General features: G+C 35.8%; 3 protein-coding genes across 3 annotated transcripts; all 3 read right to left on the bottom strand.

Moving 5' to 3' along the window:
* Positions 1–2086: 2086 nt before the first annotated feature.
* LOC111214515 lies at positions 2087–5952 on the bottom strand. Its single transcript, XM_048766927.1, has 10 exons — positions 5536–5952; positions 5356–5454; positions 4825–5274; positions 4694–4750; positions 4543–4623; positions 4412–4468; positions 4103–4320; positions 3935–4016; positions 3415–3802; positions 2087–3289 (listed from the first exon to the last, which is right to left on the bottom strand). Exons 1-10 carry the CDS (start codon positions 5623–5625, stop codon positions 3012–3014), a joined length of 1800 nt encoding a protein of 599 aa, XP_048622884.1. The 5' UTR covers positions 5626–5952; the 3' UTR covers positions 2087–3011.
* On the bottom strand, positions 5831–7343 carry LOC125607237. Its single transcript, XM_048777114.1, has 3 exons — positions 6468–7343; positions 5971–6384; positions 5831–5869 (listed from the first exon to the last, which is right to left on the bottom strand). Exons 1-3 carry the CDS (start codon positions 7341–7343, stop codon positions 5831–5833), a joined length of 1329 nt encoding a protein of 442 aa, XP_048633071.1.
* Positions 7344–8285: 942 nt separating this feature from the next.
* On the bottom strand, positions 8286–14006 carry LOC106350471. Its single transcript, XM_022717444.2, has 14 exons — positions 13155–14006; positions 12665–13066; positions 12333–12380; positions 12023–12097; positions 11858–11926; positions 11127–11261; positions 10959–11027; positions 10779–10865; positions 10342–10701; positions 9830–10258; positions 9441–9694; positions 9272–9353; positions 8765–9149; positions 8286–8668 (listed from the first exon to the last, which is right to left on the bottom strand). The coding sequence occupies exons 1-14, from the start codon at positions 14004–14006 to the stop codon at positions 8403–8405; spliced, it is 3513 nt and encodes a 1170-aa protein (XP_022573165.2). The 3' UTR covers positions 8286–8402.
* Positions 14007–15508: the final 1502 nt, after the last annotated feature.

Genomic DNA, 15508 nt, shown 5'->3' with positions numbered 1-15508 from the left:
TTTGCTAGAAAAAAACACAGTAATATTCAACTATTCTGGAATCCCATCCAGAAATACCGAGTTCATTTCCAAGGTTTATAATACAACATTTTTGTTAAGAATAATTATGTGGAAAAGTGTAACAGATGATTCTCCTCGGTCTAGCGGCTAAAACACCTATCTGTCGAAATTGTAACGCTTGACTCGACCCGGGTTCGATTCCCCTACTAATCAGAGTTTTTAAAAAAAATTTAAGTTGAATAAAAATAAAAGAGAATATATTACTTTACTTACAACATGTAATGACTGAAATTAACTTGGCCTAGTGGCTACTACACCTTAGTTCCCTCTTTCCTCCTAGTCATCTTCAGGTTCGAATCCTATGAGATGTGTATATATATTTTTTTTTCCTCCAAAATTTGCAAATCACATTATCAAATTTTCCAAATGTGTAGATATTAATCCTTAGTTTTGATCTCATTTCATTTTTTTCTAGTTTAAGAAAGAAGCACACTAACATTCATGTATATTATTCATGCATACTCTGGAAGCCCATCCTGAACTATCTAAGATCTTTCCAATGTATTTTACTATAAATTGTATGGCTAAATTCAATTATGTGGAAGCAACTAACAGATGATTCTCCTCAGCCTAGCGGCTAAACCACGAAACCTATGATACCGAAACATTTGTTCGACCCGGGTTCGACTCTCCTACGATTAATGGTTGATTTTTTTTTTTTGTTCAAACATATATCTCAGGAATCGAAGAGTCTCTTCCAAACGACATCATGTAACTCAGTAACCGAAGAGTTTCTTTTCGTCAAGATTGGCTGTTATATGATTGGTTATTTCAGTAACTGACTTCAAAAATCGAAGAGTTCCACAATAATCAAGAGTTTATTTTAACTGACTTCAATAATCGAAGAGTTCCTTTTAGTTCTATAAATATAAGGGACGATATCAGACCTTTTATTCACTCACTTCATTTCGTCTGATTTATCCTTTTGCAATACAAGTTAGTTTTCGATTTTTCTCATTTTCCATTCAATTCATGAACTTTTTTCTATTTCTATTTTATCGTAACATCTTAGTTTCGATTTTGTTGCAGGACAAAGTTTCAATGGAAGGAAGTTCAAAGAAGATGATGAAGCGTCCCATAGAGGAGGTTTACGGATGTGATGCCGCCGAAGGTTTCAATAAGGGGAAGAAGGAAACTGTGGTACATTACAGGGCTCTTCTTCGTTTGTCCAACGAATACAGGCTATCTGAGAATGATTGGAATCTGGCATCCAGCAAAGCAAATTCAATTGCTGTCCAAATCGAGTTGCTTGAAGATATTATCAAAGCTGATGGAAAATTTGATTTAACTGCTGAGTTGGAGAAACTCAAAGAAGAGCACTCGGAAGCGGAAGGAATGCTTGCTGATGTGAAGGTCAAAGTCCCTGATTGGGATAAACTTGGCGAAAGTTGGCTGTGTCATGAGTAATTTCATGTTATCATCTTCTCTTTTTATGTTTTTAAGGACCACATTATGTTTGATTTTCAGTTTTTATTTTAAATGAATAAGTACTTTTGTTTCTCTTGTGTTGTTTCTTCAATTAACAACCTAAATAAAAAAATTGTTCAATGTTTTTCACTATTTTGTAATGGTTTGGCCTAGTGTTCTTGTAACTTGGTTATCTGATTTGCTTATTTGTTTTTGGAAAGCCATCCTGAATACATAAAATGATATCCAGATTATATAAATCTATCGTCTGTGAATAAATAAGTTCACATTTACTCTGTTATCGAATATCCACCGTAGCCTAGTGGCAAGCCCTTCTACTCTTAGTGTACCCTTATCACACAATAAGCCGTGTTCGATCCCCGTTGTGTATACTCACATTTTTTTCTGTTTTTAATTAAATATTCAAAAGTTATTTTCGTTTTATTATAGCTTTTGGCAAGTATAACACCCTTGGTACAACGGCTGCACACTTTGATTCTTCTTTCGAGAGTTCACGAGTTCAATCAACATCAGATCACATTCTTTTTCATTTTTTTTTTGTAAACTTTAAAGGAATTTGTTTTTGGAAAGCTATCCTGAATACTAAAATGATATCCAGATTATATAAATCTATCGTCTGTGAATAAATAAGTTCACATTTACTCTGTTATCGAATATCCACCGTAGCCTAGTGGCAAGCCCTTCTACTCTTAGTGTACCCTTATCACACAATAAGCCGTGTTCGATCCCCGTTGTGTATACTCACATTTTTTTCTGTTTTTAATTAAATATTCAAAAGTTATTTTCGTTTTATTATAGCTTTTGGCAAGTATAACACCCTTGGTACAACGGCTGCACACTTTGATTCATCTTTCGAGAGTTCACGAGTTCAATCAACATCAGATCACATTCTTTTTCATTTTTTTTTGTAAACTTTAAAGGAATTTGTTTTTGGAAAGCTATCCTGAATACCTAAAATGATATCCAGATTATATAAATCTATCGTCTGTGAATAAATAAGTTCACATTTACTCTGTTATCGAATATCCACCGTAGCCTAGTGGCAATCCGTTCTACTCTTAGTGTACCCTTATCACACAATAAGCCGTGTTCGATCCCCGTTTGTGTATACTTACACTTTTTTCTGTTTTTAATTAAATATTCAAAAGTTATTTTCGTTTTATTATAGCTTTTGGCAAGTATAACACCCTTGGCACAGCGGCTGCACACTTTGATTCATCTTTCGAGAGTTCACGAGTTCAATCAACATCGGATCACATTCTTTTTCATTTTTTTTGTAAACTTTAAAGGAATTTGCTAGGCTTTGGTGCATTTTGCTTTCTCACTCTTTTTCTGGAAACCCATCCTAAAAGTACCATAAGCATTTGACAATTCATCAATACATCCTAAAAATTTTACAATAACAATCTAAATGAAAAAAACGTTAGGGATAATTCATTACAAACTTAAACTTAAACGTTAGGGATAATTAATATCAAAGTAGAAAACAGAGTAGAAAACAGAGTAGAACAAATATGACATTTTCACTTCCTTTGACCTTCCTGGAAATCTTTATCCATAAACTGGTCGAAGATCTCACAACATAGCTTGCTTCGTAAGTCCATCGCAGTTTCATCATTTATATTAGCCATGCTCTTCAATCCCAGTGACCTGCATTCCAGCATCTTCACAACAAAAATATCACAGTTGTATGGAAATTTTGTCTTTGGAAGCCCTTCTGCAAACTTAACTTCAAATGGACTGATATCTTCGAAATTAACCTCTTCACCAAGAAGTTCCATCTTTATGGCACTAATCAACACTGTCATAAATACCCAAAATTATACAATAAATCAATCACCAACAGACAACAAAATGAATATGTAAAAATGCATCACAAGCACAAGCAGCAACAGACAACAAAATGAATATGTAAAGAGTTTTTACCTGCCAGTTCTTGGATTTGATTAAGAGCACGTTTGATATTTGCTTTTGGAAGACCACAATGGAAGAGTGTGATTGTGTTGTCCATCAATTGTATCTCCACCCCAATATAGTGATAGCTCAACTTATCTTCAATGACACCATATATAACATCAACATCTTCCAGCCATACCTTCTTTGGATGTATTAAACCTTTCACAAGTTCGCCTACACAGCCCTCCAATAACGTTTGTTTTTTCTTATGTGGCTTCCTGACAGATTCATAAGCGTACCCAACCACTTCTAAGAATTTGACTGGTACAAAGCATGCTGCTGGAAGATTGTTGTTGCGGAACCAAGCACCTTGCTCAACCCTCTTACAATTTAGCATTTCAAATGCAACATTTATGTGCTGCCAATGTAACAATATAGTTAGAAACTTCATATAGAACTGCTATAACATGGACATCTAGCATAGCTCAACTCAACCTCTTCCTAAACATATGACACAATCAAATAGAAGACAGAACAGAGTGTTGATTACCTCTTTGTTGAGATTGTTTTCTGCATCGTCCATTTTTTGAAAGAACTCTTTTTCAATTTCTTTTCCATTGATATAAAACGGTCTGTAGTTGATAAAATTAACTAGTATCAATCGAAACTTTTACAAAATAAATTAGGAATATTTATGCGAGGACAAAAAGTTGCTTACACACGATATATGCCCCGTAGATCCATCCAGTGTGCAAGCCTTGAAAACCGAGGAAATTCAGGTGTCACAAATGGATCAATTGGAAGGATTACCTCAGGTGTTACAGGTATAGGAGGGTTTCTAGGTCGTATTGGCCTCTTCTCTTCTCGCTGTAGAAAAGGAAGCAAATCTACTGGCTGAGCATTTGCTTTCTTCTTCTTACCAACATCAGGCTTCCCCTTTAATTAAAAATAAAGACAAAAATTCAGGATCGTTTTTATCTTTATACTTGAATGCCTTCCTAATATGAAGTAAAAATATTTTTTATACCTTTTTTGCATGATCGTCTTGACTTGGTTTCACACTCTTACCCTGCTTTACTTCCATCTGTGAAACAAAACCGATATATCAAACTATTGACCTGAACTTCAATTCAAGTGGATCTTATTCATTTTTATTACCTCTTTTGCCATTTTCCCAACACCATCTTCTGATGGACCAGCTGCTTCATTTTTCTTACAAGCGACAGCCTTCGCCTTCCCCTTTTTGAATGACAAAAATTCAGATACATTTATATCTTAATTCCTAGTATGATGTATAAATATTTCATACCTTTTTATCACCATCTCCTTCACTTGGATTCACACTCTGCGTCTGCTCTTCTTCCATCTGAAAATCAATACCGAGATATTAAACAAATGACATTATTTTTCAATTCAAGTGATCCAAGGCATTTGTTTTACCTTTTTTGTCATCTCCCAAACACCATCTACCCATTTTCTTGGTTTTCGCATCTCAGAATGGTGGAAGTAAATTTGTTCTTTAGAATTGTTCAAAGAGACAAAACACGAGCCATCAAACAAAATGACTTTAACTTTTCCAGCGCACCAGGCACCATTGTCGAACGCCTCCACGTCCTGCATTAGCTCATAACTTTTCTTCGCTCCAGATCTCTCAGGTGGTGGTTGAGGACGTATTCTGTCAATTGATACACGTGTCTCAACACTCCTTTTCCTCTTCTTTTCGTCCAGAGACGGGACGAAGTACTCAACTTTCACCATCTCAACCCCATCAACCAAATATGTTGCCAACACATTTCCTGGATACCATTTATGACAAGTATTGTCATCTTGTGATGAAATCTCCACATTTGCTCCGATCTCAAAGGGATTTTGAACTCTGCTTTCTACATCCTGTGATGGTTTAGATTCAAGGATATCCAGTCATTTTGATAGTTGCTGTGTATTTATTAAAGGTTTTAATGAAAGTAATACCTTATTTTGCTCTGTTAAAAGATTTCTGCGAGCTCGGGTATTTGGCTGTGTGTCGGAAATGTTTGGTGAAATGATCTCATTCATAAGCTCGTGAGTCTCCTGAATTCAGGAATGGTTGAATGAACACGTACAAGGGCTTCCAAAAATTACTTGAAAAGTCCAATTTTTTAAAGAAGGTACCTGCTGCGTCTGAATTGGAGTAAGGACTGGAGTCTCAATATTCTGTTGAGCTATTGGAGAACCAGGTGTCTCTTTCGTGATCTCATTCATAGGCTCTCGTGTATCCTGAAGTCAGGAATGGGATTATGAACTCGTACAAGAACTTCCAAAAATTAATTTAAGTACAACCAAATTCATAATTTTATAAATACCAACAGTTTTCAAAATTATACTTGCCTCATTGTTAAGTTGTTCATCTGCTTGATCTGCATTGGCTTCACCTTGTCTGGAAGCCGTCTCATGAAATGGAGTTGTGTCAGTCTGTGCAAGTACAACAAAAATTAGGAAGGCAATCCTAAATATGTATAACATCTTCCAAAATTACTTGACAACTCAAAAAAAAACTGAATCAAGAACTAGATAAACATTAATTTTAATTTCCGAAAAAAAAGTTACCTCATTGTTTGGGGTTTCATATGAAGTAACTCTTTGTAGTTTCTCTAGTTTTGTCACACGTTCTTTAATCTGTTTCCTGTCTTTTTCAATCAAACACAAACGATCGTTCATGATCCTTAAATTATCTCCCACCATCTCGCTGATTCTGTTGATCTTTGATTCCAAAGACTCCTCCTGATACGAAGAAGAAGCTTGACTCATCCCTCCATTCCCAAACAGTAAAGATGCTCTTCTTATTTGTTCATTAGCACCGTATAGGTCTACTGACATGTTTCGCCAATCTCTAATTTTAAACTTATAACCTCTCTTGGATAAATCGGCCATGTCATCCAGATCTTTATTAGCTTCGTCTTCCATGCAAACATCAGCTTCTGGATCATTAGAAATAGGAGGTAGGATGCATGTGACCTTAAGCTGAAACCATAAAAATAATTAGCTTTTAAATGGAGAATCATAAGGCAAAACAGAAACAAGAAAAAAATAATGTAAAAACTTACATGATCTTTGATTTCAATTAGGAGAACATCTATCAGCTGTGGAGAAGCTATTTGAAGGTACTTCTCACACAAAAATATTGGGGTAGACGGTTGAACGCTCAGAATAGGAACAACTTGACTGAATGCATACTGTAGCAAAGGTACTGACTCAAGTATCCATATAAGAAATGCCATAGGGAATCCTTGCAAATCATAATTGTTTTTGTCGAGGCTTTTGTCGACAGCTCTCTGAAGTGATTTTAACAGCAAATTATAAGCTGTTCTCCCCCATGGGTATGTCATCAAGACATCCATATCCTGCGCTATTTTCACATAATCCAAAGTAAAAGTTGTGCCACCGTCGAGAAGGCTCTTCTGTAGTAGTATGCTCTCAATCAGGAGGAGCATTGCAAGGCAGAATCTCTCATCAGAAGCATCTTCTCTTGTGTTTCTGAGCTGCTTCTCCACGTCCTTTACTGTATGAGTACGCCCTTTTAGGAAGTCCCACTTAAATTTCTCGGTTTCCTCTCGTGGTTCTCTTGCTTCACCACTACATTTCAAACCAGTCACCATGTGGAATTCTCTTATAGAGAACCTCATTGGCTGAGCACCAAAATGGAACCATGCTTCGTGTCTCTTCACTGTCTTGATGCTTTTGGTGAGAACTGCGTGCACTATCTTAGCTGATAATTTCAAAGACCTCTCTCCAAGCTTGATCACCGGTCCCAAAAACGTCCCTCTTATTCTGTTGAACTCATCATTTCCTAGAATTTCCTTAACAGTTTTGATATAAGCAACTATCGAGTGTTGGTTTATCGATATCGTCTTCTCTGGCTCTGATCCAATCGGATACCTCAGCTCAGGCAGTGCTAGTCTTAATGGTAATGGATCTCCCATCTTGTTTCTATCCTGCGTAAACAAGAAAAATTTTATTTGTCTAAATTAATTAAAATCCAATTTTCAGGAAGGGTTTCCTGAAACAATACAAATCCTTCCTGAGTCTATACACATGCTTTCACATGAACTAGAATTCTACCAATCATATTAGGTTAAAACGAGCAAGTCTATACACAAGCAAAAACCAGGAGACCAATCTCTCAGAAAGAAAACACACATAAGGTTGAATCTGCAACATACCTTAAAGAGATAGAGCTCTAGAAATGGTTTTTCTCGGAGAATAGAGAGAGCTCGCGTAAAAGATCGAGAGAGAGAGAGAGTTCTGGAGATGGGTTTTCGTCGGAGATCGAGAGATATGGAGATGAGAGAGAGATTCGAGAGGCGGAGACGAGTGAGATTCGAGAAGTTTGAAACGGCGAGAGTGTTGAGACGGCAAGAGTTTTGTCTTTTTTCAATCGAAATGTATTGTTTTGGAAACCTATCCTATATTAATTGGTTTAAGTATGCTTATGTAATATTCTTTAACAGATGATTCTCCTCAGACCAGCGGTTAAACCAAGGCATTTCATAACTCAAAAGTCTCTCTATCCCCGGGTTCGATATGTGGTGGATTCAAAATCAATTTTAATTTTTTTTTGTGTTACAGTTTGGAGTTAAATAAAATTAAATGTAATCCATTAACAGATGATTCTTCTTGGCCTAGTGGCTAAACTCCCACACTATCCAAATACGCAAACTCTCTCCCTCTGGGTTCGATCCTTTGTGGTTCTAAATTTTTGTTGTCTGTAAACATCACAATTTTAAGCTTACCATATACATGTCCAATCCTTAGTATATAATCTCATTTCATTCTTTTTTACATTTGAAACACTTAACTTTTTTTCTGGAAACCCATCCAGAAACATTATTTTAACCTTCCAAGATATATGATACCCAAAAAAATACTTGATATCCTTCCAATCTTTCTTATGTAACCAGACGCCAACAACATAACAAAATAAACAGTCATAACTAAAACCGAGTCTTAACTAAAACAAAAAATGTTTTCATGCATCATTCTCATTTCCCAAAGCTCTCATCCACAAATTGGTTGAAGATCTCACAAGACAAGGTTCTCCTTAGCTCCAATGCATTGTCATCATTAATCTTTGTCATGTCTCCTATCTTCAATGACTGGCACTCCAGAATCTTGACAAGAAATATCCCACAGTTGAAAGGATGTTTTGTCTTGGGTAAACCTTGTGCCTGCTCAATCTCAAATGGAATCATCTTCACTTTATCTACCTCATCACCAGAAGATTCCACCAGCAGATTAGAAATCAACACTGTCATATTTAAAAATCAATATCAAGATAGAATCAGTTGAATATTTCAAACCAAGAAACAGTTGAATACATCAAATACAAATTGTTTATACATACCTGCCAACTTTTTCACTTGAGGAATATCAATGCTGTTGCTTTCCTTTTGAAAACAATCATATACTGTGATTCTTTTCTTCTTCAAATGAATTTCCATCCCAATCCAGACATTGCTTTTTTTTCCAAGAGTAATCCCATACACAACATCAACATCTTCTCCCCATGTCTTCTCTGGATATACCTTCCCTCTCACAGTATCTTTAAATAAATCGTTGAAAATCTTTTTACCTTTGACCTTTTCTTTCTTGTAAGCCAAATCATCAGAGAGCAAGCAATGCAAGAACTCCATAGGTAGGAAGCACGCCTTTGGAATCTTGTAGTTGTGGAACCAAGCAGCATTCTCATTTCTTCTGCAATTTAGCATTGCAAAGGCTCCATCAATGTGCTGCAAAAAAAAAGGCAAACATTATCTAATTTGTTACTATATAATTCCTGAAACTAAACAAATCCTTCCTGAATTTTTTTTAAAAAAAAAGCTCAAGGCAAGAACATATGTAAACAAATTACCTCTTTCTTAAGGTCCTTTTTTGCATTTTCCATGCTTTGAAAGAAAGATTTCCTTATCTTATTATCATTGATTGATAGGGACCTGCAGTCGATTAAAGATTCAAAGGAATTACCAAACCTCTTATACATAAATATAAGAATATATAGACAAGGACAGAAACATGCTTACGTTTCATGCATGCCGGGCTTTAATGTCATCCAATTTTGAAGCCTTGAAAGCTTATGTTCCGCAGGAGTTGAAAACGGATCAACTGCAGGTATAATCTCAGGTATTACAGTTAAAGCCGGATTTCTGTCAGACTTGAATGGAGTTTTTGTGTCTCTAGATCGTTTAGGCACCCTCTCGCTCCTTCTTAGGAAAACATTATCCATTCCTGAATTTTGTGATGAGGCAGCAGCTTTCCTTTTCTTATCAGGCTTCACCTTTAATCAAACAATAGACACCAAGCAAAATATTATCAAATTTGTTGCAATCGGAATTTCTGGAAACCATTCCTGAAACTAAAATGTATGTATATCAAACAATTCACGTGAAGTATAATTCTAGTTATGATTTACCTTATCTGCCATCTTCCAGACTCCATCTTTCCATTCTCTATGAATTCGCAAATCTGAATGTTTGAATAGAATAGTTTCCATAGAAGTATAGAGACACACCGAGTATGTGTTATCACCAAGTACCATGCTAATTTGTCCGCTGCTCCAGCCATTGTTGTAAAAGGCTTCTACCTTATCCATCATCTCAAAGGATTTTTGGTCACTAGTTGGTGTTGCAGGACGTATTTTGTCAGCCGTGATAGTATCCTGAAGTTTCTGAAGTCTATGTTGGTCTGTGAAGAGTGTCGTGTACTCAACTGTCAGCTCCTCTAGTCCTTCACACAGTTTAAGATCAACAACCTTTCCTGGATACCATATTTCGTCATCAGTAGACAAAATCTCAACCTCTGCGCCTATTTGAAAGTGAGCTAGAAGCCTGCTTACTTCAACCTATTAAAAATGAAGATTCAGTAACATCAGCGGTTTTAAATTGTTAGAATAATAATTAAAGATCAAATATACTCGATGCATACCTCGTTTGTTTCTGAAAAATCTATAGCACTTGTCTGAAGATGCTCTGTTTGCTGAGTAATAGGCGGCATCTTCGAAACATATGTGGAAACTAGCTCAGTAGTAGGTTCTGTAGTATCCTTGAGATTTTCTTCTGCTTGATTCTGCTCTGATGGTGTCTCATCGGATTGATCTCCCTCACTTGTCTGAAGGTGCTGTGTTTGCGGAGTAAGAGGCTGTGTCTTCGAAACATCTGTGGAAACTAGCTCAGTAGTAGGTTCTGTAGTATCCTTGAGATATTCTTCTGCTTGATTCTTTCTGCTTGATTGTGTATGCTCTCCTTCACTTGTAGAAAAATATTGGGTCGCAGTTTCTGTCTCACTCTATAAGACAAAAGTAAATGGTAAGAGTTAGTTGAATAGAAAAATATTACATAAACATTTTAAATATTTCTTCTTACCAAAGCATTCTTATTTTCTTCAATAACTAGTGCAATTAGTGAAGACAATGGAGAGGAAGGTGTGTGATGCACAGCATGTGTATCCTCCTGTAATAACAGTAAAATAAAAGAGGTAGTTATGAAGAAGTTTCTACAATTTAAAATTCAAGTTGTACTTATGAAAGACATTTCTATGCTTACCTTTTTATTGTTTGCTGAAATGATCTCAGTCAATGGCTGTGTAGCCTCATACGTTTCCTCTGTTACCGTCTGCAAAAAAAACAAAAAAAAAGTCAGGTAGGGGATCAAAAACACGTACAAAAGCTTTCAAACATTACTTGAAATCTCCAAGATTTTTTGAACATTTACCTGCTGTTTCTGAATTGGAGTAAAAACTTGAGCCTCAATACTCTTTGGAGATATTGGAGAAGAAGGTGTCTCATTCATTTCCAGTGTTTCTTTTTGCAAAACTTGAGTCTGAGCAGCAGGTGACTCAATCACAATCTGCAAAAAATATCAGGAAAGGCCATCATGAATACATTCAATTATAATTTCTAGAGTAAATATTACCTCATCATCTGGTTTTCCTTCTTCTTGATTAGTTTTGGGTGGCGTTTCATCAGTAGAGGTTTGTGTTTCCCTCTGCCAAAAATTAGAAAGGTCTATATATGTAAATCACCCAAAACTAATTGTAAACTCCAACTGTCATTGAGCATATACCTCTTTTGTCAGATTAGGAGTAAAAACTTGAGTATCAAGGGCAGGCGTGTCATCCGATGGCTCTCTCTCAATCTGTAAAAATTATCACGAAGTCAATCCAGAGTACGTTCTAAAGCTTCCAAACATTAACTTAAAAATCCAAGATTTTTTTTTGACCATGTACCTGTTGAGTCTGACTTGGAGTATAAACGGGAGTTTCAATACTCTTTGGAGCTATTGGAGAAGAAGGTGTCTCATTCATTTCCACTGTTTCTTTCTGCAAAACTTGACTCTGAGTAGCAGGTGACTCACTTGTTAATTTCTCTCTCACAATCTGCAAAAAAATATCAGGAATGGCCATCATGAATACATTCAACTATAATTTCTAGAATAAATATTACCTCATCATCTGGTTTTCCATCTTGATTAGGATTGGATGGCCTCTCATCGGTAGACGTTTCTGTTTCTTTCTGTCAAAAATCAGAAAAGCCTTTATATGTAAAAAAAAATCACCCAAAACTAATTTGTAAACTCCAACTGTGAAAACAATATCATTGAGCATATACCTCTTTTGTCAGATTAGGAGAGAATGCTTGAGTATCAAGGGCAAGAGTTTCATCATCTGATTCATTCATTGTCTCCTGCAAAAATCAAGAATGCATTCAAGAATATGTACAAAAGCTTCCAAATATTACTTCAAAACTCAACAATATTTTATTGGTTACATACCTCATGTGTCAAATTAGGCTGTTGAGACATTGGAGATAAAGGCGTCTCACTCGATTGTTGCGTGTAATCCTGCAAAAATCAGGAAGGCATTCAGGATTTTGTACAAGAATTTCCAAATATTTTTCTTAAAAAATTTTGAGCATATACCTCATTTTGTTGAGACTTTGGAGATGCAGCTGATTCAATCATTGTCTCCTGCAAAAATCAGGAATGCATTCAAGAAGTACAAAAGCTTTCCAAATATTACTTCAAAACTCAACAATATTTATTGGTTACATACCTCATGTGTCAAATTAGGCTGTTGAGACATTGGAGATAAAGGTGTCTCACTCGATGGTTGCGTGTGAGACATTGGAGATAAAGGTGTCTCACTGGATCGCTGTTTGTCAAATATTAGGAAGGCATTCAAGAATATGTACAAGATCTTCAAAAAAATACTTGAAAATGCAAATGTAAAAGAACATGTTTTGAGAATTTACCTTTTGTGTCACGTTAGTGGGAAAAACATTGTTGTTTCCTTCCAACTCTGACACACGAGCTCTAAGATGTATGTTTTCTTCTTCTAGTAATGACATTCGATCCTTCATGCTCTTCAGATTCTCCTCCATTACCGTGATGATCCTGTTCACTTTTTCATTTACTGAATCCTCATCAATCGGAGTAGAAGCTTGGCCAGTCTCCTTATTTGCCATCATTTGAATAAGAGCATCCAATGTGTCAAATGTGTCTACACACCTATTTTCCCAGTCATCGGCTGTAATCTTGTACCCTTTCTTTGTTACATCTTTCACTGTTTCCAGCTCGTCACTATATTTGTCTTCAATGGAGATATCATCTTCTGGATCATGAGGAATAGAAGGTAGTATGCAATGGACCTTCAGCTGAGAGTATTTAAAAAAAGACCAATGAGAAACATATTAAAAAGAAGAAGCCAAATAAACTGAGAAACATATACTTGGAAAAGCTTACCTTTGTATCAGCTTCAACCTGTAAAACCCTATCAAGTGATGGATTCTCTACCTCAGTGTATTTTTCACACAAGTAAGTCGGCCCAGGAACCTCAACTGTTGGTACACACTTACTGAACTTATCCCTTAGCAAAGGAATCGACTCTAGTATCCAAAGAAGGAATACTAGAGGATAACCTTGCAACTCAAATTTGGATTTATTCTCCAAATGATTCGCGACAGCGTTTTGAATTGACTTCAGGAGCACAATGTAAGCCTCTTTTCCCCATGGATATGTCATATCCTGTGCATTTTTCGCATATTCCAAAGGAAAACTCCCTCCTTTGCTCTTCCGCAATAATATGCTCTCTACCAGGATGAGCATTGCGAGGCATACTCTCTCCTCAGAAGCATCTTCTCTTGTGTTTCTGAGCTGGTCCACCACGTCACTTAACTTATGACTACGCCCCTTTAGCAATTCCCAATTAAATCTCTCGGTTTCCCTTCGTGGTCCTTCTAATGCACCACTACATTTCAAGCCTGTCATCATATGAAATTCTCTTATAGAGAACCTCATTGGCTGCGCACCGAAATGGAACCAGGCTTCATTCTCCTTGACAGAAACGATGCTTCTAGTGAGAATGGCGTAGACTATCTTTGCTGATAACTTCAATCCTCTCTCACTGAGCTTCATTACAGGTCCCAGAAATGATCCTCGGACTCTTATCATCTCATCTGGTTTTAGGATGCTTTTGACAATAGAGATATAATCTGAACCAGAGTATTGGTTGATTGCTGACTTTTCCTTTGGCTGTGAACCAATAGGATACTTCAGCTCTGGCAGTGCTAGTTTTAGAGGTACTGAATCTCCCATCTTGTTTCTATCCTGCGTAAACAAGGAAAAAAAAAATTTCAAACTTTTCTGGAAGGCTTTCCTGAAATAACACAACAAATGCTTCCTGAAATTCTTATAAACACTAGACAGTTTCACAAGCAACAAAAGACTCATAAGCAAATTCAAGACCCTATCAAAAATATCAACATTCCTAATCAAAACAAGACTCCAAGGAAAAAAGTTTCAAAATGTGTTACCATCCGAGTTTCAATTTTCAACATTTAATAGATGCAGCAACAAATGCTTTCTGGAAATCTTCTAAAAACATTCAATAGATGCAGCAAGAGACAACAAACTTTTATTTTATAAATTTGTACAAACACACAGAAGGTTGAATCTGCAACATACCTCAAAGAGATGAATTATGCTCCAACAACTTTGTGTTCCCACAATTCAAAAGTCTTTCATTTGCTTCGCTGGTTAATAAGAAAGAGTAACAAACAAATCAAAATCAAAACGCAAGCTTCCCAAATTTTAATTCAAAAACCCTAATTTTAAAAAGCTACATAGTGATTTGTGTCCGATTTTGAGAGTAGAGAGTGTGACGCTGATGATTAGATAGCCGGAGAAGATGATTAGCGAGCCGGAGAAGATGATTAGCGAGCGGGAGAAGATGATTGGCGAGCCGAAGAAAATGATTAGCGAGCCGAAGAAGATGACTAGCGAGCCGGAGAAGATGATTCCCGAGCCGGAGACGACGATTCCCGAGTCGGAGAAGATGATTCCCGAGCCGGAGACGACGATTCCCGAGTCGGAGACGACAGTGCCGGTGAGGGTTTGAAGATTCCGGAGAGGAGACGACACGATTCGCGATCGAAGGAAATGAAATGTTTTTTTTTTATTCTTATAACAAAGGGTATAAGGGTAAATTACCCCTTTAATGAAACCTATTTTGTGACTTTCTCCTTCTAGTGCTATTTTTGGGACATAAACTTCAAAAGGTGCTATTATTGACTTTCTCCTTCTCCTTCTAGTGCTATTGAAATCTATTTGGTCCAATAGTTTGAATTTGAATTATAAAATAAAAAAATCTACTGAAGCAACGTACAAGTCCTCCAATATTAATATGTTACTAGATTTTGACCCGCGCTTTAAAAAGCGCGGAATTAATTCTCTTTTAAAATTCTACAAATTTTTTAATTATAAAATTTTATTTTAAATTATAAGATTATGTGTTTTTATATATGATAACCATATACATTTAAAATTTACTGATTGTTTATGTTATAATCATAGATATTAGATATGATATATATAAAATTTATATTTATATTTATGAAATTATTTTTAAAGAAGTTAATTGTTTAGAAAAATATTGTATTAATTTTAATTTATTCTAAATAATTATATTTATATACTAAAGATATTTTCTCATTACATATTTTAATATTATTTTTGCACATCTTATTTTTTATTGATAATATTTTATTTGATCATTTAGATGCATATATTTGTTCCAATTATATAAAAACACTATTATA

This window comes from Brassica napus, chromosome A3, assembly GCF_020379485.1.
Source record: "Brassica napus cultivar Da-Ae chromosome A3, Da-Ae, whole genome shotgun sequence".
NCBI lineage: Eukaryota > Viridiplantae > Streptophyta > Magnoliopsida > Brassicales > Brassicaceae > Brassica > Brassica napus.
This window is presented reverse-complemented; position numbering and strand designations above follow the sequence as displayed.